The sequence below is a fragment of the Lithobates pipiens genome, unplaced genomic scaffold, assembly GCF_037356315.1.
Source record: "Lithobates pipiens isolate NorthernLeopardFrog02 unplaced genomic scaffold, aLitPip1_a1.2 Scaffold_19, whole genome shotgun sequence".
In the NCBI taxonomy this organism is placed as follows: Eukaryota; Metazoa; Chordata; class Amphibia; order Anura; family Ranidae; genus Lithobates; species Lithobates pipiens.
The window spans coordinates 374,035,917-374,063,062 of NW_027507764.1; the positions used below are offsets into that span (position 1 = coordinate 374,035,917).

At 45.1% G+C, this 27,146-nt stretch overlaps 1 protein-coding gene across 2 annotated transcripts in view; it reads left to right on the forward strand.

Moving 5' to 3' along the window:
* Positions 1 to 11,432: 11,432 nt before the first annotated feature.
* The window catches only part of LOC143996976 (glyoxylate/hydroxypyruvate reductase B-like), a 96,647-nt gene continuing 80,933 nt past the window's right edge, over positions 11,433 to 27,146 (forward strand). Inside the window, exons 1-3 of one of the 2 annotated variants that reach the window (XM_077492310.1) lie at positions 11,433 to 11,549; positions 12,597 to 12,635; positions 20,092 to 20,472. In XM_077492310.1, coding sequence (XP_077348436.1) covers positions 20,097 to 20,472 — 376 coding nt within the window. In that variant the 5' untranslated portion in view covers positions 11,433 to 11,549; positions 12,597 to 12,635; positions 20,092 to 20,096. Of the gene's footprint in view, positions 11,550 to 11,983; positions 12,199 to 12,596; positions 12,636 to 20,091; positions 20,473 to 27,146 lie in introns of those variants that run through there. The other variant, XM_077492311.1, reaches the window with a different exon arrangement.

Sequence of the window (27,146 nt, forward strand, 5' to 3'; positions counted from 1 at the left end):
AGATTGGAGAGGTTTCTGGAACATGGATGACAGATGTTCATCTGGTTGGCAGTTTGTCTGTGCCATACCACACTGCAAATTTGTTCTGATTAAACATTCAGGAGAGAAGGGACAAATGAAAAGATTCAGATTACCGTATATACTCGAGTATAAGCCGAGATTTTCAGCCTCTTTTTTGAGGCTGAAAGTGCCCCCTCGGCTTATACTCGAGTCACCGCTGTCTGACTGCTCGATCAGCGTATGGAGCAGACAGACGGCGGACATTAAAATTCAAAAGCCGCGCCTCCTTCTCCGCCTCCGCCTGTGATAGGCGGAACACTGAATTTCCCAGCAGTCAGTGTTCCGCCTATCACGGACATCCGCTCATTCTCATACTACGAACGACGATGAGAGGATGTCCGTGATAGGCGGAACACAGGCTGCTGGGAAATTGAGTGTTCCGCCTATCACAGGCGGAGGCGGAGGCGCGGCTTTTGAATTGTAGAATGGCCGCCGAGAAGAGCGGCGATCCATCGGCACGACACGGGACGGAGGAGGCACGGGACGGAGGAGGCTCGGGACGGAGGCTCGGGACACAGGTAGGCTGGACACACACACACAAGGCTGCACGGACACACACACAGGGATGGATGTATTTTTAAATGCAACCAATGTGCAAGTACATGCATTGGTCATGATATTGGTATTTTGTGGTCCCCAGCACTGCAGACTGATACAGGAAAGGGTAGAACTAAGAGCCAATGAGTTGTGAGCAGTACATGTGCTGAAAAGAAATATGATGAGGAGAAAACAGGAGGAACCGTGAACTATTACAGCTTTTTGTACAATCCTTTCACAGGCTAAGGGCAGGAAGTTGACCTATCTGTATTTCTTAACTACAACACATATATGTCAGGTCACCAGTCTGTCTGCGCTATATGGTAAAACCGTGTAAAATCTCAGGAGTGGATGGACACACACACACACACACACACACACACACAGGGATGGATGGATGGATGGATGGATGGATGGATACACACACACACACACACACACACACACAGGGATGGATGGATGGATGGATGGATGGATACACACACACACACACACACACACACACACACACAGGGATGGATGGATGGATGGATGGACGGACACACACACAGGGATGGACGGACACACAGGGATGGACAGCCATGTCTCACCCTCGGCTTATACACGAGTCAATAAGTTTTCCAGTTTTTTGGGGGTAAATTGGGGGCCTCGGCTTATATTCGGGTCGGCCTATACTCGAGTATATACGGTAATACTTGTTTTTTTTCTTATGGACAATTTAGTGCTAATGCTGAATCTGAAAGTCTGTGCCTATCAACAAGACTTGTGAAACACATAGCCGGAGTCCCTCCTGATAAATGCAAATGTGCTATTAATACATGTGCAATGGGTTGGAGGTTGGGGAAGGAATATAACATATCCAAATCATCAGAACATGAAATGTAAAATATGTTTTTTTGTTGGAGGGAGAAATTGAAAGAAGAAAAGGTTTTTAATGTATGACATGTATTGACATCACACAATTAATATGGTGCAGGTACCCAGGAGGCTGGCACTTATACATAATAAGGTGTCGGCAGGGGCGGATCCAGGGGGGGGGCAACGGGTCAATTGCCCCCTCCGAGAATACCGCCAGCTGATGACAGAACGGCCGGTTCCGCGGGTCCAATCGCAGCCGGTTCCGCGGGTACCCGCGGGCCGGTTCCGCGGGTCCAATCGCGGCCGGTTCCGCGGGTACCCGCGGCCGGTTCCGCGGCTCCAATCGCGGCCGGTTCCGCGGGTACCCGCGGGCCGGTTCCGCGGGTCCAATCGCGGCCGGTTCCGCGGGTACCCGCGCGGCCGGTTCCGCGGGTACCCGCGCTGAGTGGACGGGTGAGGGGGGGGCAGCTGGGCGGCTTAGGAGGGCTGCTGGCCAATCAGGAAGCCAGCAGGCAGGGGAGCAGGGAGATGACATCATCTCTCACTGCCCTGCGTCCCTCCAGTTCCGCCCTCACTGTGTAGGAAGCTGTGTGCAGCAGAGAGATTGCATCATCTCTCTGCTGCCTATGTTCACTCTGGGACCCAACAAAAGACCACCAGTAGGTGACAATCCGCAATGTGTGGCAGGCTACGTGGCAAGTGGCAATCCGCAATGTGTGGCAGACTACGTGGCAAGTGGCAATCCGCAATGTGTGGCAGGTGACGTGGCAAGTGACAATCCGTAATGTGTGGCAGTTGACGTGGCAAGTGACAATCCGCAATGTGTGGCAGGTGACGTGGCAAGTGACAATCCGCAATGTGTGGCAGGCTACGTGGCAATCCGCAATATGTTGCAGGCAACGTGGCAAGTGACAATCCGCAATGTGTGGCAGGTGACGTGGCAAGTGGCAATCCGCAATGTGTGGCAGGCAACGTGGCAAGTGACAATCCGCAATGTGTGGCAGGTGACGTGGCAAGTGGCAATCCGCAATGTGTGGCAGGCAACGTGGCAAGTGACAATCCGCAATGTATGGCAGGTGACGTGGCAAGTGACAATCCCCAATGTGTGGCAGGTGACGTGGCAAGTGGCAATCCGCAATGTGGGTCAGGCAACTTGGCAAGTGACAATCCGCAATGTGTGGCAGGTGACGTGGCAAGTGGCAATCCGCAATGTGTGGCAGGCTACGTGGCAATCCGCATCTGGTGGCAGGCGACGTGGCAAGTGACAATCCGCAATGTGTGGCAGGTGACGTGGCAAGTCACAATCCGCAATGTGTGGCAGGTGACGTGGCAAGTGACAATCCCCAATGTGTGGCAGGTGACGTGGCAAGTGGCAATCCGCAATGTGGGTCAGGCAACTTGGCAAGTGACAATCCGCAATGTGTGGCAGGTGACGTGGCAAGTGGCAATCCGCAATGTGTGGCAGGCTACGTGGCAATCCGCATCTGGTGGCAGGCGACGTGGCAAGTGACAATCCGCAATGTGTGGCAGGTGACATGGCAAGTGGCAATCTGCAATGTGTGGCAGGCTACGTGGCAAGTGACAATCCGCAATGTGTGGCAGGTGACGTGGCAAGTAACAATCCGCATTTGGTGACAAGTGACAATCCACATTTGGTGGCAGGCGACATGGCAAGTGACATCCTCAGGGCTCCCACTGATTCTGCATTATGGTGAGTTGAACCATTTAATTTTATATTACAATGTATTAATAGAAATAATGCGCTTCAATCATCCTGACACCATAACAACCATGGTGCCGTAATGATTGAAGCGCCAATACCAGCCATTTCCCATATAAATTGCCCCCCAAAAAACATATTTTATAGCAGTGCCCCTCCCGAGATTAGACTCTGGATCCGCCCCTGGGTGTCGGTTGGTCAGACTATAGGGTGCCAGGTGACAGATCAACGGAGTGAAAACTTCCTTGTAGGGGTGGTGTCTCAATCTTAGCAGTCCTGTAGAGAAGCTCTCGGTTACTAGATATGTGGGACACCAGAACTGGACATGGGGGAGATACGACTGGCTGATGTCTCACCTGAGAGGTTGAAACCCTGCACAGGTAATGCCAGTGACTACACACGGGGGCATGCTCCATTACAGAAAGGGGAACCACTACAAATAGATCTAAGCTCATCCCAAACGCTTCCCCACATGGCACTTCAATGTCTCGCAGTGGTTGATAAAATCCTATTACCCTATATGTGCTGAACATACACTGAATCAAGTGCAGTCAGTATATCAGTGGCATGCTCCCAGAGATGTGCGGACGCAGAATGAGGTTCATGCAGGACGCTAATTTCTGAGGAGTAACTGGAAGAGGAGGGATGTATTCAGCACTAAATTGAGGGGAATAGGAGCTGGGATGGGTGTTGTTAATGGAGTGGACATCGCTCTCCTGAGAAACAAACTCTCAGCCATAGCTTCAGACAGTAAGCGGGGCTTTGTTGCTCAGAGGGAGATTAATGACTTTCTTGATAATATTCAACAATGTCACATAAATACCCAGGTAAAAGTAGCTCAAGATTTTATCCGCCATTTCAAGAGGTTGGTAGATAGTGTGGTGATACAGGGAAAAAATATGTCATGAGCTCTGGCATGCACGCAAGGACAGGCGGAATTATCAACCAACATCAAGCTGATGTACAGTCCCTGTATGAGAGGCAGTGGCCTTATGAGTTAGCATCACAGCTCAGTAAGATTTTACCAAAGCATATCTCTTACACTAATACAAGGTGGTGGTCGAATGCCTGGATGGGCTGTACTAATTTGGATTATGAGAGATGTTATGCTTCCTCATTGATCCCATTTCCATAAGTGCAGACTCAATCTGTGTATTCGGTGAGATCAATGGGCTTGCTGTCTGGGGATTCTACTTTGTTGCATCTGAGGCTAACTTACCCATGTGTACAAATTTGAAAAGACCACAGTTTGGTGGGATTGTAAAGGTGACAATACAAAAAAAGAGAAAATTATAAAATATATAAATTTGTTAACTTAATTTGTCAAAATATACATAACAAAAAAGGGACAAACAATGCATATTCTATATAACATCTAAAATCAATTATTGGTGAGAGAACGATACTATCCGCTTATAGGTTCCAAGACCTCCAGTGGCTAGGGGTTAACGGAATAAGTGGGTCATCCAACGTGTTTCGATATTTCAAACAGTATAATCTTCTTCAGGGATGAAATATTGTAACATTTTTATACACCATTGATTCACTGAGACATAGGTATCTCGCATTCCCCCTGTGGCTGGAGAGGAGAGGAAATCTTCACCTTTATCAAACAGGACCACCCATGGCCCCTCTGACATCTCATGTAGGGAGACTGAACTTGACTATCCTCAAATGGCGTTTGAAAAAATGTACATTACATTTGCATTTACACCACCATATAAAAGGACGCCAAGGGAGACATATGGCGTCATTCCCATTTTTTCCAATGGAGAGGCCACAGGACACAACAGAGTAGGACAGCCGGAATGGGAGCTCCATCATCTAGCCCCTCACTTCCCTGCGACAGGTATTTTCTGTATAGTCTCACATATTCCTTTTTCAAATGCCATTTAAGGATAATCAAGTTCAGTCTCCCTGCATGAGATGTCAGAGGGGCCATGGGTGGTCCTGTTTGAGAAAGGTGGATATTTCCTCTCCTCTCCAGCCACAGGGGGAATGCGCGATGCCTATGTCTCAGTGAATCAATGGTGTATAAGAATGTTACAATATTTAATCTCTGAAGAAGATTATACTGTTAGAAATATCGAAGGGCCTTTGATGACCCGCTTATTCCGTTACCACCAGCCACTGGAGGTCTTGGAACCTATAAGTAGATAGTATCATTCTCTCACCAATAATTGTTTTTAGATGTTATATAGAATATGCATTGTTTGTCCCTTTTTCCTTTTTTTGTTTTGTATATTTTGACTAAATATTAATATTGTTAATAAATGTATATATTTTATAATTTTCTCTTTTTTTTTGTATTGTTGCCTTTACAATCCCACCAAACAGAGGTCTTTTCAAATTTGTACTCATTAGAAGGGATGATGGCAACTACATGCCACTGGTTATGAGCTAGAATTTTTTCCAACTTACTCATGTGATCAGAGAGGATGGGAGCTGGGGGCAGGTTGATATTTCCCTCTGTCGGAAGCATGATCATGACGTCCTTTGTATGCCAGGTCAATACACGGTGGTGAATGAGAAATGTTGGGAAGATGCCTTACTCTGTGTTCTGGATGGGGAGAACATTGCCGGGAAGGGAACACTGGTATATTATTTGGGACATAGTTTGTTTCTTTGTCCTAAAGGATACTAATGTAACGTTAGTCATGGAACTAGGATGTTCTGTGAACCTGACAATAGCTAGAGGAGCATGGTGTACCTTTGGCGGTGTCTCTGAAATCCAGACACAGGAATGGAATTATGTGGTACCGCATATTGCCAATCTGTGGATGTCAACCATAACTGCCCTGTTAATCTGAGAGCCCTGAACCTTGGTATGGGAAGGAAGATAGAGGAATGGTTAACAGACAGGGTTAGAGATGAGAGTCTTATGAGGATGCTGCAGCAAGAGAGAGCTAATGCTACTATAGCCATCTACCATTATCAGAATGAAAAGAGGATGTAGTGCATTACTAGAAAATAATGCGGGAGGGTCTTGGTGAGAGGTAATATTCGGACATTCCAGTAAGGTCAACAGTATTTTGAATTATTTGATACATCCCGTTGTAGTATTACTCATTATCGCTTCAGTTTCGTCATTGGTTCGCGTTGGTATGTGTTGTTGGACTCAAAATTTATATAGGAAAATCTTGCATTTATCTATGAATGTTGAGGGACGAATTGATGGTCTCTTCATACAAGGTAGAGGCTTTGCTGCCAGTTCAGAACCCTGAAATACCACTGACGTGCCAGAATTGCAGTAGTGAAGGCCATTGTGAGCGAACCTGCCTAACCCCGACCCGTATCTATAGTGAGGAGTTATAGGAGGTTGGGAGTGGGATGCGTAATTTGATGGATCATATGTATATATTATGGTAATGGGTTGATTCATGTTATGTTATCCACTTGCCGACCGCCGCACGACGATGTACGTCCTATTTTTGAAGAGGGATATCTCGGTAACGGCAGCCGTCGGTAGCGGCGGAGGCGATCGGGTCCTTTCGTCTGCTGGGCATAGAGACAAGTGAGGCTAAGATGGCCCCCACTCGTCTCTATACCATAGGAGGGCGGAAGCGACGTCAAAACGTCACTTCCGCCCATACCTCTTAAAGGTATATTTTTTTTAAATGTCAGATTCTCTTCTGTTTTTTTTTTTTTTTTTTTGCATTTTAGCCCAAATATGAGATCTGAGGACTTTTTGACCCCAGATCTCATATTTAAGAGGACCTGTCATGCTTTTTTCTATTACAAGGGATGTTTACATTCCTTGTAATAGGAATAAAAGTGATCCATTTTTTTAATTTTTTTAAAACAGTGTAAAAATAAATAAAATCAATTAAAATAAATAAGAAAAAAAATTTTTTTTTTAAAAACACCCCGTCACGACGAGCTTGCGCACAGAAGCGAGCGCATACGTGAGTAGCGCCCGCATATGAAAACGGTGGTCAAACCACACATGTGAGGTATCGCCGCGATCGGTAGAGTGAGAGCAATAATTCTAGCCCTAGACCTCCTCTGTAACGCAAAAAATGCAACCTGTAGAATTTTTTAAATGTCGCTTATGGAGATTTTTGAGGCTAAAAGTTTGATGCCATTCCACGAGCGGGCGCAATTTTGAAGTGTGACATGTTGGGTATCAATTTACTCGGCGTACCATTATCTTTCACAATATAAAAAAAATTGGGCTAATTTTACTGTTGTCTTATTTTTTTATTCAAAAAAGTGAATTTTTTCCAAAAAAAGTGTGCTTGTAAGATTGCTGCGCAAATACGGTGTGAAAAAAAGTATTTCAATGACCGCCATTTTATTCTCTAGGGTGTTAGAAAAAAAACAATATAAAATGTTTGGGGGTTCTAAGTAATTTTCTAGCAAAAAAAAATGTTTTAAACATGTAAACACCAAGTCTGAAAAAGAGGCCTGGTCCTTAAGTGGTTATAGTGTGATAAAGGTGTATTTTGGCTAGTAATATGGGTTAAAGGCCCTCCTTGAGACCCTGTATCTGAAAGCTGGTTGATATGTTGCTCTGAATGTGTGCTGGTGAATGGTGAGTGAATGGACACCCCTTGCCTGTACTGCATCCCATCCTGAAGATATCGGAAAGGAGAAGATACAGAAGACACAGAATGGTGACATGGAAGCTGTCACGGAAGAATGATGTTGGTGTGTCACCCAGTAACAATGCAGCACGTGTGGGGAAGTACAACATGTTAAGACCGTTATGGACTGTTCCATAGGAGCTGTTTCTGAAGCACATGTTGAAAAACGTAACAGATTAAGACATTTAAAGCGGGATTCCGCTGCCGAATCTTTTATTTTTTTTTCTGTGTCTTTGTTATGCGTTTACTAATGTGTTTTTGTACTCACTACTTGTGGCTTTTTACTCCCCGGCTTGCCGATTTCTTGCGGGAGAAACAGTTTTAAAAATTCATGCCGGCTGTTTCCATATTGCTTGTGGGCATTTGAAGCCTACAAGTATTTCCTTCCGGGATGCGGTGATGCTGTGCTCCCAGCATTCACCGCTCGATCTGACGCATGCTCATTGATAGCAGCAAGCAGCGCCATAAAACTTCGGGTTGCCATCACAACGGGCAGCGTCCTTGGAAGTTCCCGCCCTGACCAAGGGATTCCGCTGCCGAATCTTTTTTTTTTTTTTCTGTGTCTTTGTTATGCGTTTACTAATGTGTTTTTGTACTCACTACTTGTGGCTTTTTACTCCCCGGCTTGCCGATTTCTTGCGGGAGAAACAGTTTTAAAAATTCATGCCGGCTGTTTCCATATTGCTTGTGGGCATTTGAAGCCTACAAGTATTTCCTTCCGGGATGCGGTGATGCTGTGCTCCCAGCATTCACCGCTCGATCCGACGCATGCTCATTGATAGCAACAAGCAGCGCCATAAAACTTCGGGTTGCCATCACAACGGGCGGCGTCCTTGGAAGTTCCCGCCCTGTTGTGATGGCAACGAAATAAACAATGGTGCCTTCTGACACACCCTTGTCACATGACCGGCGTCATGTGATGCCGAAATCTCACGAGATTTCGGCAGGACAGCGTTCCCCACTGATTCATGGGAACAATGTGAGAAACCTCCCAGGGGACTTTGCGGAGCCGGGGAAAGGTGATAACCAAGCCTACTCCCACGGGAGGAGAGCCCGGAAGTCACCATTGAAATGTAAATTAAAAGTTAATTACGGCGATCGGATTTTTATAAAGGTTCGTTTGGCATCTATGGGAGAAACACTATGGCTTGTGAGCTTTTTAAAATGTGAGTACAACACCGCTTTAAGGACTGTTCCAAAGGTACTGGTTCGGAAACAAATGTTGGGAAGCGGCAAGCGTTAAGACATTTATTGAGTGTTCAAGGTTTGTAAAAAGGGCTGTTTCAAACAGAGAGCTCTCTCTTTTAACATCTGGAGACCAGCCTATGAGATTAGAGGATGTGAAAGGTATCTTTCATATTCTTTATTATGTTCTGATTGTAAGCTTTGTGATATTGTAATATCTTTTAATACTTTCATGTTAGTGTTTCCCATCGTCTTGGGAAATAAATAAGTTTTATTAAGCCGTGTGCTTTATTTCATAGCTACCCTTGTATTATAGTGATATCATCAGTAACGTGTTTAAAGTTTAATATAGATTACCTTCATGACTAAGCCTATTTTTGACATTTGGTGTTTACAAGTTAAAATCCATATTTTTTTGCTAGAAAATTACTTGGAACCCCCAAACATTATATATATTTTTTTAGCAGAGACTCTAGAGAATAAAACGGCGATTGTTGCAATATTTTATGTCACACAGTACTTGCGCAGCGGTGTTTTAAACGCAACTCTTTGGGAAAAGGGACACTTTCATGAATTTTAAAAAAACTAAACAGTAAAATTAGCCCAATTTTTTTACATAATGTGAAAGATAATGTTACGCCGAGTAAATAGATACCAAACATGTCACACTTTATAATTGCACGCACTCGTGGAATGACGACAAACTACGGTACCTAAAAATCTCAATAGGCGGCGCTTTAACATTTTTTTCTGGTTACCAGGTTAGAGTTACAGAGGAGGTCTAGTGCTAGAATTATTGCGCTCGCTCTGACAATCGCGGCGATACCTCACATGTTTGAGTTAAACACTGTTTACATATGTGGGCGCGACTTCCGTATGCGTTTTCTTTGCTGCACAAGCTCGCGGGGGGCTTTAAAAAATAATTTTTTCTTATTTATTTTATTTATTTTAAAATTAATAAATTGTTTTAAAAAAAAAATGTTTTTTGATCACTTTTATTGCTGTCACAACTAATGTAAACATTCCTTGTGACAGTAATAGGTGGTGACAGGTACTCTTTATGGAGGGATCGGGGATCTAAAGGACCCCCGATCCCTCCTTTACACTTCGCCGATTCTGAATACTGTATATATTTTTAAATCCGGCACCATTGGCAGCCGAGTAAACCGGAAGTGACGTCGCTAACATGTTCACAATTAGGAGACTGGAATGAAGCCGCTTACGGCTTCATTCCAGTCCCTCCCCAGCCGCCAGAAGCGGCGGATTGTGCATCGGTGCTCCCGATTGACCGGGAGCCCCGGTAAGAGCAGCGGGAGGGGGGACATCCCCTCCCGCTCCCCTGGCATAACAACCGAGCGGCTTTTAGCCGCATCAGTTGTTATGGCTGGAAAGCCAAACGCCCGCTCTAAAAATCAGTACCGGGATGATGCCTGCAGGTGTGGGCATCATCCCGGTATAACCCCCGGAAGCCGAGTACGCACATCAGCGTACGCTTGGGGGCAAGGGGTTAACTAACTATAGTGATTAGATAAATTAATATATAGGTACAATAATATTTATTGTATCATTTTTATTTCATGTTTTATACTCGCCACCGCCAAAGGTGAGGTTTTATATTCACTGCCCCTCAAAAGAAAATGGCTTATGTCCCCCGCCCCCAGAAGGAGAGAGTCTATACCCCCCCCACCCCAAAAAAAATAATAATAGAAGGTTTATACTCACCACCCTCAAAAGAAGAGGCTTTATACTCACCACCCTCAAAAGAAGATGGTTTATACCCCCCCCCCCCCAAAAAAGAAGATGACTTATACTCACCACCTTCAAAGGAAGAGGCTTTATACTAACCTAGCCCAAAAGAATAAACTTTTTTTTTCTTAACAATAAACTTTTATTGCAAGTTAGTTATTCATTTGTAACCAACATAGTTACATTGGTTCATAAAGATAAGAGTATAATATTTGCAGGGGCGGACTGACAACTCATGGGGCCCCCGGGCAATAGGAGATTATGGGCCCCCCAGGCAATCGATTATGAGGCCACACAGTATACACACAGAGTATACAGATACACAGACATGTTTCTATAATCTCAGGATTTTTAAACCAAAATTATGTCCGTAAGGGACATTTCAGAGACAGATGTAAAAAAAAAACACAGATTTTTACATACTGTCCCTGGTTTTACTGAGGCTGGCAACCCTGATGGGGCCCCCTAGTGGCCCGGGGCCCTCAGGCAGTGCCCGAGTAGCCAAATGGTCAGTCTGCCGCTGAATATTTGTTAACCTGTACCAGTCTACCCCTAATGAATCATCTATAGAAACAGTCTCCAAACAGTCTCCAAATGAGGGGAGATAGTCTTAGTATGCAGAAAGATGATGCTTTCTTCTTTTGGGCATCCCGTGAACAGCACTTACCTGATGAAAGCTGTCTGGGAGGCGATGGGGAGTCATAGCGCCGTCCCTGTCGAGGTCTCTTCTTCTTTCTGTATGAAGGAGCAGGAGCTAGGACCGCACTGACATCCCATCTACCAGCCTGCTCTTTGCTCAGTGAAGGAATAGGGCAGACATCAGAGAAGGTAGCAGACGGAGCCACAGGAGGAAGCTGGTAATGAGTTTGTCCTTTTAGGTCTCCATTACTTTCTAAGTTTTATATAGCTTACAGTTTAATACATTTGTTGAACTGTGAATATCACTATAACATAGCTCCCAACTGTCCCTTGTTTCGATGGACTATCCCTCATTCAGAACAAAGTCCCTCGCCTCTTTCCTCACCATTTGTCCCTCATTTTCTCATTTTGGTCTGATCTATATACCGTATTTATCGGCGTATAACACGCACTTTTTCCCCCTTAAAATTGGGGGAAAGTCGTGGGTGCGTGTTATACGCCGATCCCCACTGTCTGCGAGTCAAAAATTCCATACTGGGCGGGACTGCGAGCGGAGCCCAGCCGAATACACAGTACAGACGGCTCTGTCTTTTTCGGCAGTGCTCGCTAGAGAAACAGCAGGGAGCCAGGACTACGAGCGGAGCCGAGCAAGTCGGCTCTGCCTTTTTCGGCAGCACTCGCTCGGTCTGTCTCGGCGGCGGGAAATTTAAACATGGGCAAGGCTGCAAACGGCGCTGGCCAAGCTGCAAATGACACTGCAAAGCTGCAAATAGCGTGGGGCAAGCTGCAAATGACACTGATCATTTTGCAATGATGGACAAGGCTGCAGATGCACACTGATAAGGCTGCATTGACTGGCATTTAAATGTAAGTTTTTTTTTCCTTAAACTTCCCTCCTAAAACCTTTTTCCTTAAAATGCCCTCCTAAACTTGGGGTGCGTGTTATACGCCGGTGCGTGTTATACCCCGATAAATACGGTAGTTGTATATAAAATACGTTATTTATCTTTCAAAAAGTGTTTCTCAGTGCTAAAACTTTCATCCAGTTTCTAATTGCTGCATTTGTAAATTGCATAAATGTATAAAGGAATAGTAGAGGTGTGTCCTATGCCTACATACTTTTGTTAATAGGTGTCCCTCATTCCCATCTTAGAAAGTTGGGAGGTATGCAATAAGTACATTCCTATGTGCACATTGTCTTCGTATAGAAAATTATATAACTGGTTAAGTAACTAATTAACTCTTTTTTTTTTTTTGCTCTTCAGCAAAGCATTAGTGTGTCAGACGAGAGAATTGTGGCTGAGGTATGTACTGTCGAACTTTGTCTCTTTACCATGCTTTTCTCAAAGTTCTTTAGAGCTGCACATTTTTCAAGCATACAAATTCAATTTTCAGTTTGTATAACCGGTTTCTTTATGAGTTGTTAGGCTGGCTAAACCTGTGGAGAATTACATGGTTGGGTTGGCAGTCAGGTTTCTGGCAATTCTCAAATGAGACAGCTGAGTGCGGAGTGGGGATGAGGTTTAAGTCTGGACAATGCAGGGTTTTCCCCAAGTTCTAGCTGTTTGCCCTTCGACTAATTAGAAAACCAAAGGGCCTGTTCACCTGCCTGCCCACCACTGCAAACCTCTAGTTGTGCAGAAGTATTACTGCCACCACTAATAAATGCCAGATTTCCACTCAGGGCTGTGGGTGCTAGGATGTTGGTGGCTGTTGGCATCCTAGTAACCAATGACACATTCCTGGCCCCATTCAGCTGTAAAGGGTGGGGATGCCAACCTTGGCCAATAACATCAGCTAGAATTCCAACCCCTTTGTTTACATTTTCCTGCCAAACTGGGAATTCCCTGGCCAGCAGTAAATGCTGCCAGGGATGCGTCAATGGTTGCTAGGCAACTGGTGTCCTAGCAACCTCTATCCTGCTGTGAATGACAGCATTGAAGCTTGACTCATTTATAGCAAGGCAAGAGGATTGGTGGAAGGGTGGGACATTGACTTCATTGGACATTATTTTGGACATAACAAGCATGTCATAATTACCCAAACTATTGCACAGAGCAGCTCTGATCCTCCTCTTCTTGGGTCCCCCCACTGGTACTTCTGACCCCTTCATGTACCCCTCCCAGCAAGATGCTTGATATGGGGGTATTCGTAAGGGCTTGATCCTGAGCTCCACTGTGTGCATTAATTGACACAGATAGTTTGGCTTGACCCTGCCCCCTGCTCCCTCATCACTGAATTGATTGACAGCAGCGGGAGCCAACAAGGAAGGAGAGAAAGAATAGCTCTGCTACTCTTGTGTACAGCACTGGATTGAGACTAGGCTTGGGTAAGGATTGGGGGGGGGGGGGTCTGGGGAGGGAGCTGCACCTAAAAGGCTTTTTATCTTCATGCAGAAAATGCATTTAACCTTTAGAACCAATAACATTTTAAAAGTGCCATTTAAAGGCCAAGGTGAATGGTACCCGGGCCTCATCACCGAAGAAACAAGATTTTGCCTGTAATGTCTGCATTTGCATTCAATTGCTCTGCATTCAAATTGCTCTTGACAGAGTCAGCCGAAAGGCCCATCTCTTCACTAGGTTCGCTAAAGCCCCCGCAGGCTCTTCACGCCTTTCCTGTTCATCCATTCCTGGAACAGCTTATATATGCTGATTGGTTTCTCCCAGATGAGCATTTTCTCCCTCCTAAAAAAATGTCAACTCTCTATCCTATGGAAGAGAAATTTACCAGGAAGTGGAGTATTCAAGTGGTGGATGCTGCTATCTCCTCTGTGAATAAAAACCTGACTTGTCCTGTAGACAATGCCCAAATGTTCAGGGATCCAACAAATAAAACGCTAGAGTCTTTACTGAAGACTTATTTTTCTACGGCAGGTGCGGTAACTCAACCTGCTGTTGCGGCAATAGGCATCTGTCAATCCCTAAAAGGCCAGCTGAAACGGGTTCTTAGAGATATTCCAGTTCAGCAGGCCCGAGATTTAGCTGAACTGCCTAAGGTGCCTAGGATCTTGTGGCTGAAGAACTGGTCAGCCGAGGCGCCATGCAAAAAACTCTTGGCTGGGTTTTAGTTTCATGGTGAACGCCTATTTGGAGATGACTTGGATAAATACATCCAAAAGAGTGGAAAAAGTACCTTGTTACCAGTTAAATGAAAGAATAAGCGTTCCTCGTTTAAACAAGCTTCCTCTCCAGAGCCAGGGCCAACTGCCTCCAGTCAGTTGCGACGGCCTCCACTTTCAGGTTCAGAAGGTAAAACTCAAGGTAATGCCCAGGGACAAAAGAAGCCCTGGGGGAGGAAACCTACAAAGCAGAATTCTAAAGTCTCCTTATGAAGGGGTGCCCCCCTCACTCGGGTGGGGGGAAGACTTTTGCAGTTTGCAAAGGTGCGGCAGGAAGAGATTCTGGACAACTGGGTCACCTCCACAATAGCTCTAGGTTACAAACTAGAGTTGCGAGCATTTTCATTGCCTCATTTTCTGAGATCAAACATTGCCAAAGATTCAGGAAAAAGGCAATCTCTGTTACTGGCATTAGACCAAATGTTATTTCAAAGGGTGATCATGGAGATCCCCGTGGAAGAGCAGGGTTTGGGGTTTTATTTAAACCTTTTCACGGTGCCATCTGATGTCAGGCCCATCTTAGACCTCAAAGGGCTAAATTAATTCCTGAATATCGGCTCATTTTGCATGTCGACCCGGTCAGTCGTTTCCATCCTACAAGGAGGGGAACTTATGGCGTCAATCGACATCAAGGATGCATATCTGCATGTGCCTATTTTTCCTGCTCGCCAGAAATGTCTGCAATTTGAGGTAGAAGGGCACTATTTTCAGTTTGTAGCCTTGCCCTTTGGTCTAGCTACTGCACCCCGGGTTTTTACAAAGGTTCTGGCCCCACCTCTAGTCAGACTAAGAACTCAGGGCATAACAGTTATAGCATACCTAGACGACTTGTTACTAGTAGACTGGTCGGTAGCCCGCTTGGACCAAAGTGGGGTCAGCACAGTCAACTACCTGGAATACCTAGCTTGGATTCTCAACCTAGAGAAATCATCCTTAAAGCCACTAAGAAGGCTAGAGTACTTAGGTCTGATCATAGACACAGCCCAGAGTAAAGTGTTTTTGCCCCAGGAAAAAAAATCAGTGCTATAAGGGATCTGGTTCAGGTGGTCAGGACAAAGAAGAATCCCTCCATTCGCCTTTGCATGAGGTTATTAGGGAAGATGGTGGCCTTATTTGAAGCTGTTCCTTATACCCAGTTTTATTCAAGACTGTCGCAAAACAGTATACTAACTGCTTGGAACAAAAAGGCCCAAGCTCTAGATTTCCCAATGCATCTGGCTGTGAAAGTATGTCAGAGCCTCAGTTGGTGGTATTTTCAGAATCTTCAAGAATCTGCAAGAAGAATCTCCAAGAATATTCAATATACAGAAGGGGAAACAAAAGATGCCAACCTTATAGGTTGGGGAGCAGTCCTGGAAGAAGCGTCTGTCCAAGGAAGATGATCCATGACTGAGAAAACCCATCAACATTGTAGAGATTCGAGCGGCACCCTTGGCCCTGGAGGCCTGGACGTTCAAGTTGCAGAATTGTCCTGTCAGGATCCAGTCCAACAATGCCACAGCAGTGGCTTATATCAATCACCAGGGGGGGCACCAGGAGTCCTGCAGCCCAGAAGGAGGTAAATCATACTCTAGCCTGGGCAGAGAAACATGTACCTTGCCTATCGGCAATCTTCATTCCAGCAATAGAGAATTGGCAAGTCACCAGCAGTTGTTCCCGGGGGAATGGACTCTTCATCCCAGAATCTTCTGGGCTATGTGACAAAGATGTGGGACCCCGGATGTAGATCTATTGGCATCCAGATTCAACAAGCAGTTGGACAACTTTGTGTCAAGGACAAGAGATCCACTCGCTTGCAGGTCAGATGCGTTGGTGACCCCGTGGGATCAATTTTCACTGATTTATGCATTCCCTCCTGTTCAGCTGCTGCCTCATCTTCTTCGCAGAATGAGGCAAGAAGCGAAGCCGGTGATTCTTGTAGCCCCAGCATGGCCCAGAAGATTTTGGTATGCGGAGAGCATAAGGATGGCAGTGGGGAAGAAATGGACCCTGCTGCCACATCCAGACCTGCTCTCGCAGGGACCAGTATTCCACCCTACCTTACAAACGTAAAATTTTACCGTTTGGCTGTTGAAACCCATATTCTGAAGAATCAGGGTCTTTTAGGGTCAATGCTGTCTACCCTGATTAATGCTAGGAAACCAGCTTCCAGAGTCATATATTATAGTCTGGAGAGCATATGTTGCCTGGTGTGAATCCAAAGGTTGGCATCCCCGGAAGTATGTCCTGCAATTAGGAGTATAAATGAAGCTGGCTTTAACTACTATCAAGGGTCAGCTTACGGCTTTATCAGTATTGTTTCAGAGACCACTCGCTTCTCATTCCTTGGTCCAGACTTTTATACAGGGGGTAACTCAGCTTAATCCACCAGTTAAATCACCATTATGTCCTTGGGATTTGAACTTGGTTTTGTCGGCATTGCAAAAACAGCCATTTGAGCCGATACAATCTATTCCCTTGGTCCTTTTGACAAGAAAATTAGTGCTTCTGATTGCAATATCCTCTGCAAGAAGGGTATCAGAATTAGCTGCTCTTTCATGTAAAGAGCCGCATTTAATTATCCACAAAGATAAAATGGTGTTGCGGCCTCATCCAGTTTTTTTGGCTAAAATGGTGTCAGATTTTGATCTGAACCAGAATATTATCCCTCCTTCATTTTTTCCAGAACCTCTTTCTGGGCTACAGACGTCACTACATTCCCTTGATGTAGTGAGAGCAGTTAAAGTCTATTTAAAGGCAACTGCCCAGATTCGGAAAACATGTTTTATTTGTTTTGCCAGACGGTCCTAAGAAAGGACAGGCAGCATCAAAAACTACTATTTCTAGATGGGTTAGGCAAATTATCATTCAGGCTTATGGTTTGAAAGGGAGGATTCCACCCTTTTAAAGCGAAGTTCCACCCTAAAGAGGAACTTCCGCTCATCAGAACCCTGCCCCCCTTCGGTGCCACAATTGCCACCTTTCAGGAGGGTGGGGGGTACAGATACCTTTATAATACAGGTATCTGCACCCACTTCCAGTCATAGCTATCCACAGAATCTGAGGGTATTTATGCCACTTCCTGTGGGGCCCCCGCTGTCTGCTGGGAAACACACGGATCCCAGAGACAGCAGGGACCGTCCTTATTGCGCAGCGCGACTCATGCATGTGCAGTAGGGAACCCGGAAGTGAAGCCCGGAAGTGAAGCAGTAGGGAACCCGGAAGTGAAGCCCTGATTCCCATACCCAAGATGGCGACGGCAGCACCCGAGAGCCGAGCGACAGATTGGCTTCGGGTGCCGACTTCGCGGGCACGCTGGATGGGTAAGTGTCCATATTTTAAAAGTCAGCAGCTGCAGTATTTGCAGCTGCTGACTTTAAAAAAAAAAAAAAACGGCGGAACTCCCGCTTTAGGATCAAAGTACACTCAACCAGAGCAGTTAGTGCTTCCTGGGCAGTGCATTACCGGGCCACTATTGCTCAGATCTGCAAGGCCGCAACCTGGTATTTAGGCCATATGTTTACTAGATTCTATCAGGTGGATGTGAAAAGACATGAGGATACCGACTTTGGGCACAATGTACTGCAGGCTGCAGTATAGGTCCTCAAGTCTGATGGTATCCTGCTAATATGTGTCTCCCTCCAATCAGATGGCATTGCTTTGGGACATCCCACATCCCATATAGTTATTACTATTGCTCTGTGTCCCGTGATGTACAATAAAGAAAATAGGATTTTTATAACAGCTTACCTGTAAAATCCTTTTCTTGAAGTCACGGGACACCGAGATCCCTCCCCTCTTTGGGATATACGCTTGCTTTGGGATATATTGCTTGGCTACAAAACTGAGGTGCTCCCAGTGTGGGAGGGGTTATATAGGGAGGCAACTTCATGTCTTGGGCGTGCCAGTGTCCATCACCTAAAGGTGGTTATATACCCATATGGTTATAACTATGGCTCTGTGTCCCGTGATGTACTTCAAGAAAATGATTTTACAAGTAAGCTGTTATAAAAATCCTATTTTTTCTTTGTAATGTTACTTTTACTTTTGTACAGGTGTTCCACTTCACAAGCAGGTTTACGGCATCCCCCAAACATGTTATTTGAAGGAACTGTGCACTTTTAATGTTGCTTTTTAAGCCCCTTAAAAAGCGTTGCTCTCTCCCGCATGGTCATTTTTAAATATTTTTTATTTGCATGTACATTTTCTTCCTGGTAGTGCCCAGCTCCCCATAACTTTTTGTATGATAATTTCTTTCCTATCAGCCTTAAAAATAAGTTAAAATTTATTTTCAGGATTCATCCCTCATAGACTTCAATTAGGTTCAGAGAATGTTTGCAGTTTCTAAACTTTTCTTTAACTGTTTGGCGAATGTTCTTCAAACTGACCATTTGGTTCATTGCAAGTGCCGACACCAGCTCCGCTGTTAGAAATCACGGGGCCCAGTAATGCCTACCGGACGGGCCCCACCATGTGAAAATACCAAAATTATATTTTCACAAAGAATACGAGAAAATCATCATTAGTGGACACAAACATTCTGTCTCACTCCAAAATATCACCCGCCTAGCACAAACAAAACTTTATATCCTAGAACAAATCTTCTCCCCCAAATCCCCCCTCCCAGCACAAATCTTTGCCCCTCCAATCCCATACCCCGGGTCAAATCCCACTCGAATCCCACCTCCTAGCACAAATCTCCCTCACCCCCAAAAAATAACCTGCCTGGCACACATCCTCTTTCTTCTCAAACTTTCTATCCTAACACAAATCTTCTACCCCAACCAGCCCCTCGCCAGCACAAATCCCACCTGCTAGCACAAATCCCTCCTATTAGCCCTGAATTCCCCAACACCCTTCTGGCACAAAATCCCCCTATCTCCCCTCCCAGCACAAGACTTCTTACTTCAATCCCCCTCCTAAGACAAATTCCCACATATCTCCCCTTCCCAAATCCCCATTACATTTGCCAACATAAATAGCCACCCCCCCCAACTTACAGAGGGAAGCCACCACAAAGCCCGCAGGAGGGGTTCTGCTCTCCCCTCCTGTCAGAAGAGCGTTCTACTACACTCAGTATACAGCAAAAGGGAGGCCTGCACACAGTCCTGATCTCAACCGGATAGAACACACTTGGGATGAATTAGAGCAGAGACTGAGAGCCAGACCTTTTCATCCAACATCAGTGCCTGACCTCACAAATACGCTTCTGGAAGAATGGTCAAACATTCCCATAGACATACTCCTAAACCTTGTGGACAGCCTTCCCAGAAGAGTTGAAGCTGTTATAGCTTTAAAGGGTGGGCCAACTCAATATTGAACCCTATAGACTAAGACTGGGATGCCATTAAAGTACACGTGCTTGTAAAGGCAACTGTCCTAATACTTTTGGCAGTATAGTGTATGTCAAGCCTTTGCAAGAGAATGCATCAGGTTCAGAGGTGCATATAGAATATACTTTTCAGGCTAACAAATACCTGCTTTTAGTCCTGACCTTTACTTAGAATGTTTAAAATGCCTGGCAGGTTAACTTTAAAACCTCAAAGGTTGTTTGCCTATAGGCTACAATAGCAGCATTCAGGTTCTACAGGTAACTGTGCACTCTGTTTTCTATGTTATATCAATCATATGCTATCAATTGTTTTTCATATATTTTGTAGGAGAAATGGAAGAACTTCCCTATGCACTGTTATCCCACAGTGGTGGATCTCGGGGTTTTCCAAAACATTATGAAAGTTTTGTAAAACAGCACTTCCATATTGTATACCTGGATGAGTTTAACAACAACAGAGAGCTATATGCCCCAAAGATACAGGCTCTCTTGTTGTGGTGGCACCTGCCTGTAGTGACCAAAGAACTCCTAGATTCTCTCCCCCATGTTAAAGTGATATCGAGTTCCGGAGTAGGTGTGGATCACTTGGATCTGAAGCTAATATCAAGTTATGGTATAAAAGTCACCAATACACCAGGTGTAGGAAATGATGCCACTGCAGATACGGGAATGGCTCTTATGCTTGCATCTGCCAAAAATATAGTACAAGGTAAGATATTGTGTCATGTACATGTTAGCATTCTATTCTCGCTTTTCTGTACTTCAAGGTGATCTATTAGCAAACCTCCTAATGGGTTATCTACAATGCTAGGATATTTATCCAACTGTCCCTTGAATGTCTTGACTGAGGCAGAACAGATGTCCCCATTCCTAATAAGATTCCCTCATATGCCATCCCAAACCATTTCTGTACCTGTACCCACCAATAACCAGACCATACCAAAGTTTGGATATAAATTGACCATAGCAGCCTTTTATTACCATATAACAATAGAAACAAAAAACAATTCCTTTAAAACATTCCAAACCACCCATTCCAGGAAGGACGCAATGTTTCGACAATCGCACAAAAATGATCCATTTAATACTCCCCCTTGCGACAGACCCGAGGAGATGGAAACTGTCCAGATAGACAGGCAGGGCCAGATTAAGAATATTGTGGGCCTGGTACTGAGGATTTTGGTGGGGCTTTTTTATTTAAAATAATAATAAAATGCAAACAATTTTTTGCTATAACAAATTAAGTTAAATAGAGAGAGGGAGGTTGAGAGAGAGAGAGAAGGCATGAGAGAGGGGTAAGGGGTAAGGGAGGGGGAATGAGAGAGAGAGGGGGGAATGAGAGAGAGAGGATGCGCATGAACATGCGTGGGAATGACATCAACGCAGCTCGGCCAAAGCAAGTGACTGAGGGCACAGAACCCAGAAGGAAGACTGGTTAAAGATGGAAGCACCCGGGATCAGCTGGTTTGATCACAGCGCAGCGCTAGAGGGCTCAGTCTGACAGGTAAGTGTACCCTAATGTGCTAGTATGCTGTGCAGCATAGCATAACCTACCTTAGGGCCTCTAAAAAGTAGTAATGTTAGTGAAGTTTACTACCACTTTAATATCACAGGATCCCAGGAGCCTCTCAAGTTCATAGTTGCCAACATTTCAAAAATATTTTCAGGGGCACTTTTTTTTACCAGTAGTATATTTAGAGTAGCTGACATCCCCTATGTTCCTCTATACATCAAAATAGTAATCACAAAATTAAATGAGTACCGATAATGGGCAGAACAAATATGAGGGCATTCAATATAATTTTAAAGAACTGTTTTTGTGAGTAGGAGGCATAGCGGAGGAGTATGGATGGTATAAAGGTGGGAAGTATATGCAGGTAAGGGAGAGGAATGTGGAGGGTATAACAGAGGGCACTGTGTACAGGAGAGGAGTGTGGAGGGTATGGCAGTGGCCACTATGTACGGCAGAGGAGTGTGGTGGGTATGCCAGTGGGCAGTATGTACAGGAGAGGAGTGTGGAGGGTATGATGGGGGCAGTATGTATAGGAGAGGAGTGTGGAAAATATTATGGGGGCAGTATGTACAGGAGAGGAGTGTGGAGAGAAAGACAGTTGGCAGTATGTACAGGAGAGGAGTGTGGAGGTGTGACAGGATTCGCTTTGGGTGGGTGGTTTGTGGAACTTGGCTTACCTCGGAGAGCTGTGGAGACTCCATGTCCAGCTCCCATTGCCCCTCTTATGTGTTAATCACCCTGCATCCATTAGGGGCACAGGGTGACTGAGAGTCCCACTATGATCTGTGCTATTTAGGCACACTGTACGGCCACATTGGAATGTTGTATATATGTATATATTGTGTGTTGTCTCATGCTGTTGTGGACTCTTTGCTGTGATCATTTGGGGTGGGGTTGTATTCCAAGGTTCTATTGTGTCTGTCTGCCTTGGATATTATGGGATGCATATGTAGATTAGCTGTGAGATTGGTGGGGGTGAATTCCTCCAACAGCTCTCCCTGCTGATAAGAAGTTTACTGATGAGAAGTTTGAATACACCTGGCCTGTGTGTATATTGTGATTGGACAGTTTACCCCGCCCTGAATCCAATCGTGGGGGGAAGTGTCTCAGAGTTGGATATCTGTGGTAATTTGCTGAGTTTTTGTGAAGTTTTGATGTTGTTGTTCACCCTACACTGTGTTACGGCTGGTGACTGGATAAGCTAAGGGGTCGTGGATAGTGCTGGTTCTGGACAGAGGAAGCATTTATGGCAGACAAAGACCTGTTGAGGACAGGGGTTCGTAAACAGCTGGTTGGCAGTGGCAGGATCGTGCTTCCTAGCTGTGAACACGTACAAACCTCTACCTGGATCCAAGATCAGGATAGCAGACTTCAGTCACCCCAGCGGAGATATGGATCTAGCATCAGAGTTTCCGGGGCTACTGCGGATCGTCCTTTCAGCGTACACCAGGTCTGTGTCTGCAGATGAATACCTGGAGGTCAGGCAGCAGATTTGGGTAGGACTCTAGATTAGAGCACTCCAGGTTGCTGGTATGCAACCGGCAAGTGCTTTCCAACCCCAGAGCAACGGGCCAGTGAACAACTGGAGTTACGAATGCAATTCCTGGGAGAGCAGCCCAGGAGCAATGGGTGACTGAGTTGGACAGGCTGGACAATCGGTATCCGGCTCTGCAATGGCACGCAGAGGAGGAATATTTAGAGGAGACAACAGAAAGTTCTCCAGGGGGATATAACTTTGGTGGCCCTGGATTGCTGTGGGAGAGCCATTCAGATTGTTTTGTGTTTGGTGATGAAGGGGAACTTACCCTTGAAGACCTGCGAGAATACAGAGAGGCTATGCTCGGTCTTGCAGGGGTTTCAGCACTTAAACCTGACCTGGACTATTTGCTAAGGAAGGAACAGTATCTGGAAAGGGCATATAGAAAACTGCTAGAACACGTTCAGCTGCATACCAGAGAATCGGCAGTGGAAACTCAGGAGATTGCCATCTGCAAAGCAGAAGCGTTGACAACTGGACAAAGGGACCAAGACCTCTGCCCCACACCTGCGGTGGTTCCAGAGGCCCAGGGTGAGAAGGAGATGGTCACTTTCCAGGAGCTGATGCCACACCAGAATGATGCCAACAACCCAGAAGGGGAGCTGGCATCAAGGCCAGACATCACTGAGCTCTGCCCAACACCAGTAACCTCTTCTTCATTCTACGGACAGAAGGTGGCGAATCTCTATCCCCAGACACCAGTTATAGAAATTGGGGATATGATAGGCTGTTCTGCTGAAGAAGAACAACCTGGTGAGCCTCCAGCAGAGGAGCTGGTATTAGGACCAAACTTCCTGAGCTCTGCCCAGCACCAACAGCCGCATCTGTGGAGTTACCAGAGACTTCCACCAGCTGAAGCGCTGGCCACTGGACAGAGGGTCTAAGACCTCTGCCCCACACCTGTGGGAGTTTTGGAAGCCCAGGGGGAGGAGGAAATGGTCACTCCCCAACAAGGATTCGTGCACCTGGGAGACAGTGACAGAGAAATGTCATCCCAGCAGCCAGATGAGGGAATGGCTGAGGAAGCAACCGTCTCACCTCCCCAATGGCAGCTACACGGTTTGGGAGAGATGGAGGTCATCCTTCCACCCCAGCAGCCAGGAGGGCTCTCACCCAGAAAAATTCCTGTATACCTGGCTGAGGAACATTTTTGGGATGCACCCCTCCGTGCCCCCCTCCCACTGGAGCTCCCCCATGTGCCATAATTACACGGATCCTTAACTTTCAAGATTAGGTTGCCATTTTACGTCTTGCAAGAGAAAAAGGCCCACTGAAATACAATGCAAACACCATTTCAGTATACCCTGACTTTTCAGCAGACGTCCAATCCAACGACAACGCATCTCCTTTGCGACGATGAAAACCCACCTGCGCACTGAGGGCCTCTCCTATGCCATGCTTTTCCCTGCTAAATTGCATATTATTCATGATGGGAAGGCTCACTTCTGCACTAATCCTAAGGAAGCCATGGCATGGCTGAATGACCATCATGAAGCTGTACCAAGATGCAAGGCTGTTTGATCACAGATGGCCAAATCCCCACATATACCTATATGTTACTACATGGCAGTTTCCTCACCCCTTACTTCCATAGGACCCCTTTAATGCTAAAGCATTTTTTCTCCTCTCTCCTGTTGTGGTGTTCGCGAGCCAAGTCAGACACCACAACACCCCCGTACCAGTTGGTGGCGAGGCCACGGAACAGTTCTCACTTTGTTTAAGTGAAGGTTTCTCTCCGTTTAGGGATCCAAGGCTCGCTATGTTGGGTTGACCGAGCGGGGTGGGGGGGTACAAGGTTTTCCAGGGATTTCCTAACCTTTTCTTTTTTTGACTGTTCTCATTTTTGGTTTTGGTTTTGAAAACTTTTTTTCTTGTACTTTGGTTTTTCATGTTGTTAACCTTTAAAATCTATATTTCTGATTTATTAATCAGAAGATATGATATGGGTTAAAAGAGAATTCTATTGACAAGGAAAAGAAAGGTTTAACATAACACCATTTATTAGAGTAAGTTACAGGTCTATCTAATACACAGAAAATATTTATAGTCTTAAGCGAAGGAATAAAATATTAGGTTAAAATACAACAAGAATACAGATTACATTCATCACAATACAAAACAAGACATATGACAAGCAGGTATACCTTTTAAGTGCTGGGAGATGATCTGATAATTTATCTAATACTGGTCCATGGCCCTGGTCAGTTTCATCTGCCATCTATGTTGGTTTGAGTCCCACTAATAAAGGGCCATCTCTCATTGACTTGCACAGGACCACCCTGATTGGTTAGCCCTCTCCTCCCCCGGGCGTATCTCTTCCAAGATTGGTCCATTTCCTCCTAACTTAATTTCCCCTCAATAGCAACTCCTCTTTTGGGTTTAATTGGTTACTGATAATTAGTCTGAAGCCAACTTAAAGAGGAAGTCTGCTCTTGAATAGGGCACTTAACTATGCACAGTCCTAGCCGAGGTAAATTGTCCATTTCTGAACAGATCAAAGAAATATTTTAAGCATATCAACCACCCTTTGAAATGGATAAATGGTTGATTAGCACGGAAGAATACACAAGCCTTTATCTAGCAAATTAATTCGGCTCCGTACCGACTACACACCCAAATGGTATCTTTTCCTGGGCCTTTGACTACCACATTAGGTAAACAGCAGGACATCTCCCTAACACACACACTTAGCATACTTGTAAGACAAAAGGGACTTTTAATTGAATTATATACGCTGACCAGAAGTCTGTTCATGTATTTGAAAACATCCAGCCACGTTAACCTAATATTTATTATAAACCTTCTTTATTTCTTATCCTAATATATACATCTATAATACAAATATTCCCAGTTGCTAATGGAGATTACTCATAAACTCCTCATAAGGCAACAGATGACCCCTTGTGGCAAGTTGAGCCCGATGAAACGACGCCACACTTAAGTGAGTAATTGTTTATGTCTAATCTCCATTAGTGAGTTCAGTTTCTCCCTCTGCCATCTTAGAAGTCGGCCGAGATATATCCCCATGCCCGTCATAAATAACAGTACCCCACACTGCAATATGAGAAGACCTTTTATTCCCATTTCCACCCAGGTCCTGGTGGTGATCAAACTGAAATCCCCATCATGTAAAAGTTCATTCAACCTTTTCCCTGTTTTCTCCATATCATTACTAATTTGAATTATATGGGTATCCTTCCTTGCGAGCATATTGTGAAGGTTTACTGACAATAACAAGTATCAATTCTTATATCAAAATGGGGTAGATAGGTTATAGGATCTGGGACATCAAGGGGACTCTCAATGATATAGTCTTCTGTTAACACTGGTATGGGGGTTACTACAGTTTCCGCAATAATAGTGTACTCATGTGGAATGAAGCAAAAATTTGGATAGGGTGTTGGACACGACTGACCCCCATAGAGAAATGTCTGGTGATTGGTAACGACACAGTACAGTCCATCTATGTGGTAGGTGACCTTGGTGCTAGGTGTTCTCCATTTTGACAACTTCACTGGGCAGTTAGCTTCCATCTCACTTGTACTGGTTTCTTGAGGTGGTTGGCGTGGACTTTCCAGTTTGGGGTCCCTCGCTACTTTGGCGGTGGAATTCGGGTCATTGCTTAGACCACAGACTGGAGTGTCAATTTCAAACACATCACAACGGCATAAGTACCTATTGTCTTTGACAGTGCAGCAGCTAGTGTGTGGTGCTTTCCATCGCCCTTGAACTTGAATGAGCATTTCGGGGAGGTGCAACCTTTCCTTGTACATGTCGTTTTCGAGGTACCCGAGGGAGTGTATGGACGCCATCGTGTTAAAGTAGTCATCTTGTGGATGGAACACCTGCAGCGACATGGTAAAGGAAACATACATTAGGTCCCAGTAGGCGCACAGGGACGGGCTCTTCTTGCAAGCAAATGGCCCCCTATTTGGGCGTGGTGTTACTATCCCTATATTTCGAATTGTGGAAACTGGCAAAGGTTTGCACTTGTCTCCAGAATGTACATCCATTCCACCACTATTAGTGTGAGTACAATACCATTGGGTAATGTCGGTATCTCTTAATATATCAGGGATTTTACCTGCTTGGATATCTCGGATGATATTCGTGACCTTGGTTAAAACAAAATTTCCATAAGCAGTGCATATTCCCTCTTTCCCCATACCATCCTCTCTAGCTTTCTGATTCTTTATGTTTATGATTTCGTTTATTTTCTGTTGTGTCTTTTCAAACAACTGGGCAATATATTTCATGTTATAAATCGTAAACCTTTCCTCCTCTGCAAGCCCCTCAACACCCTGCAGAACTGGTTTCTGCACTTGCCGACCCT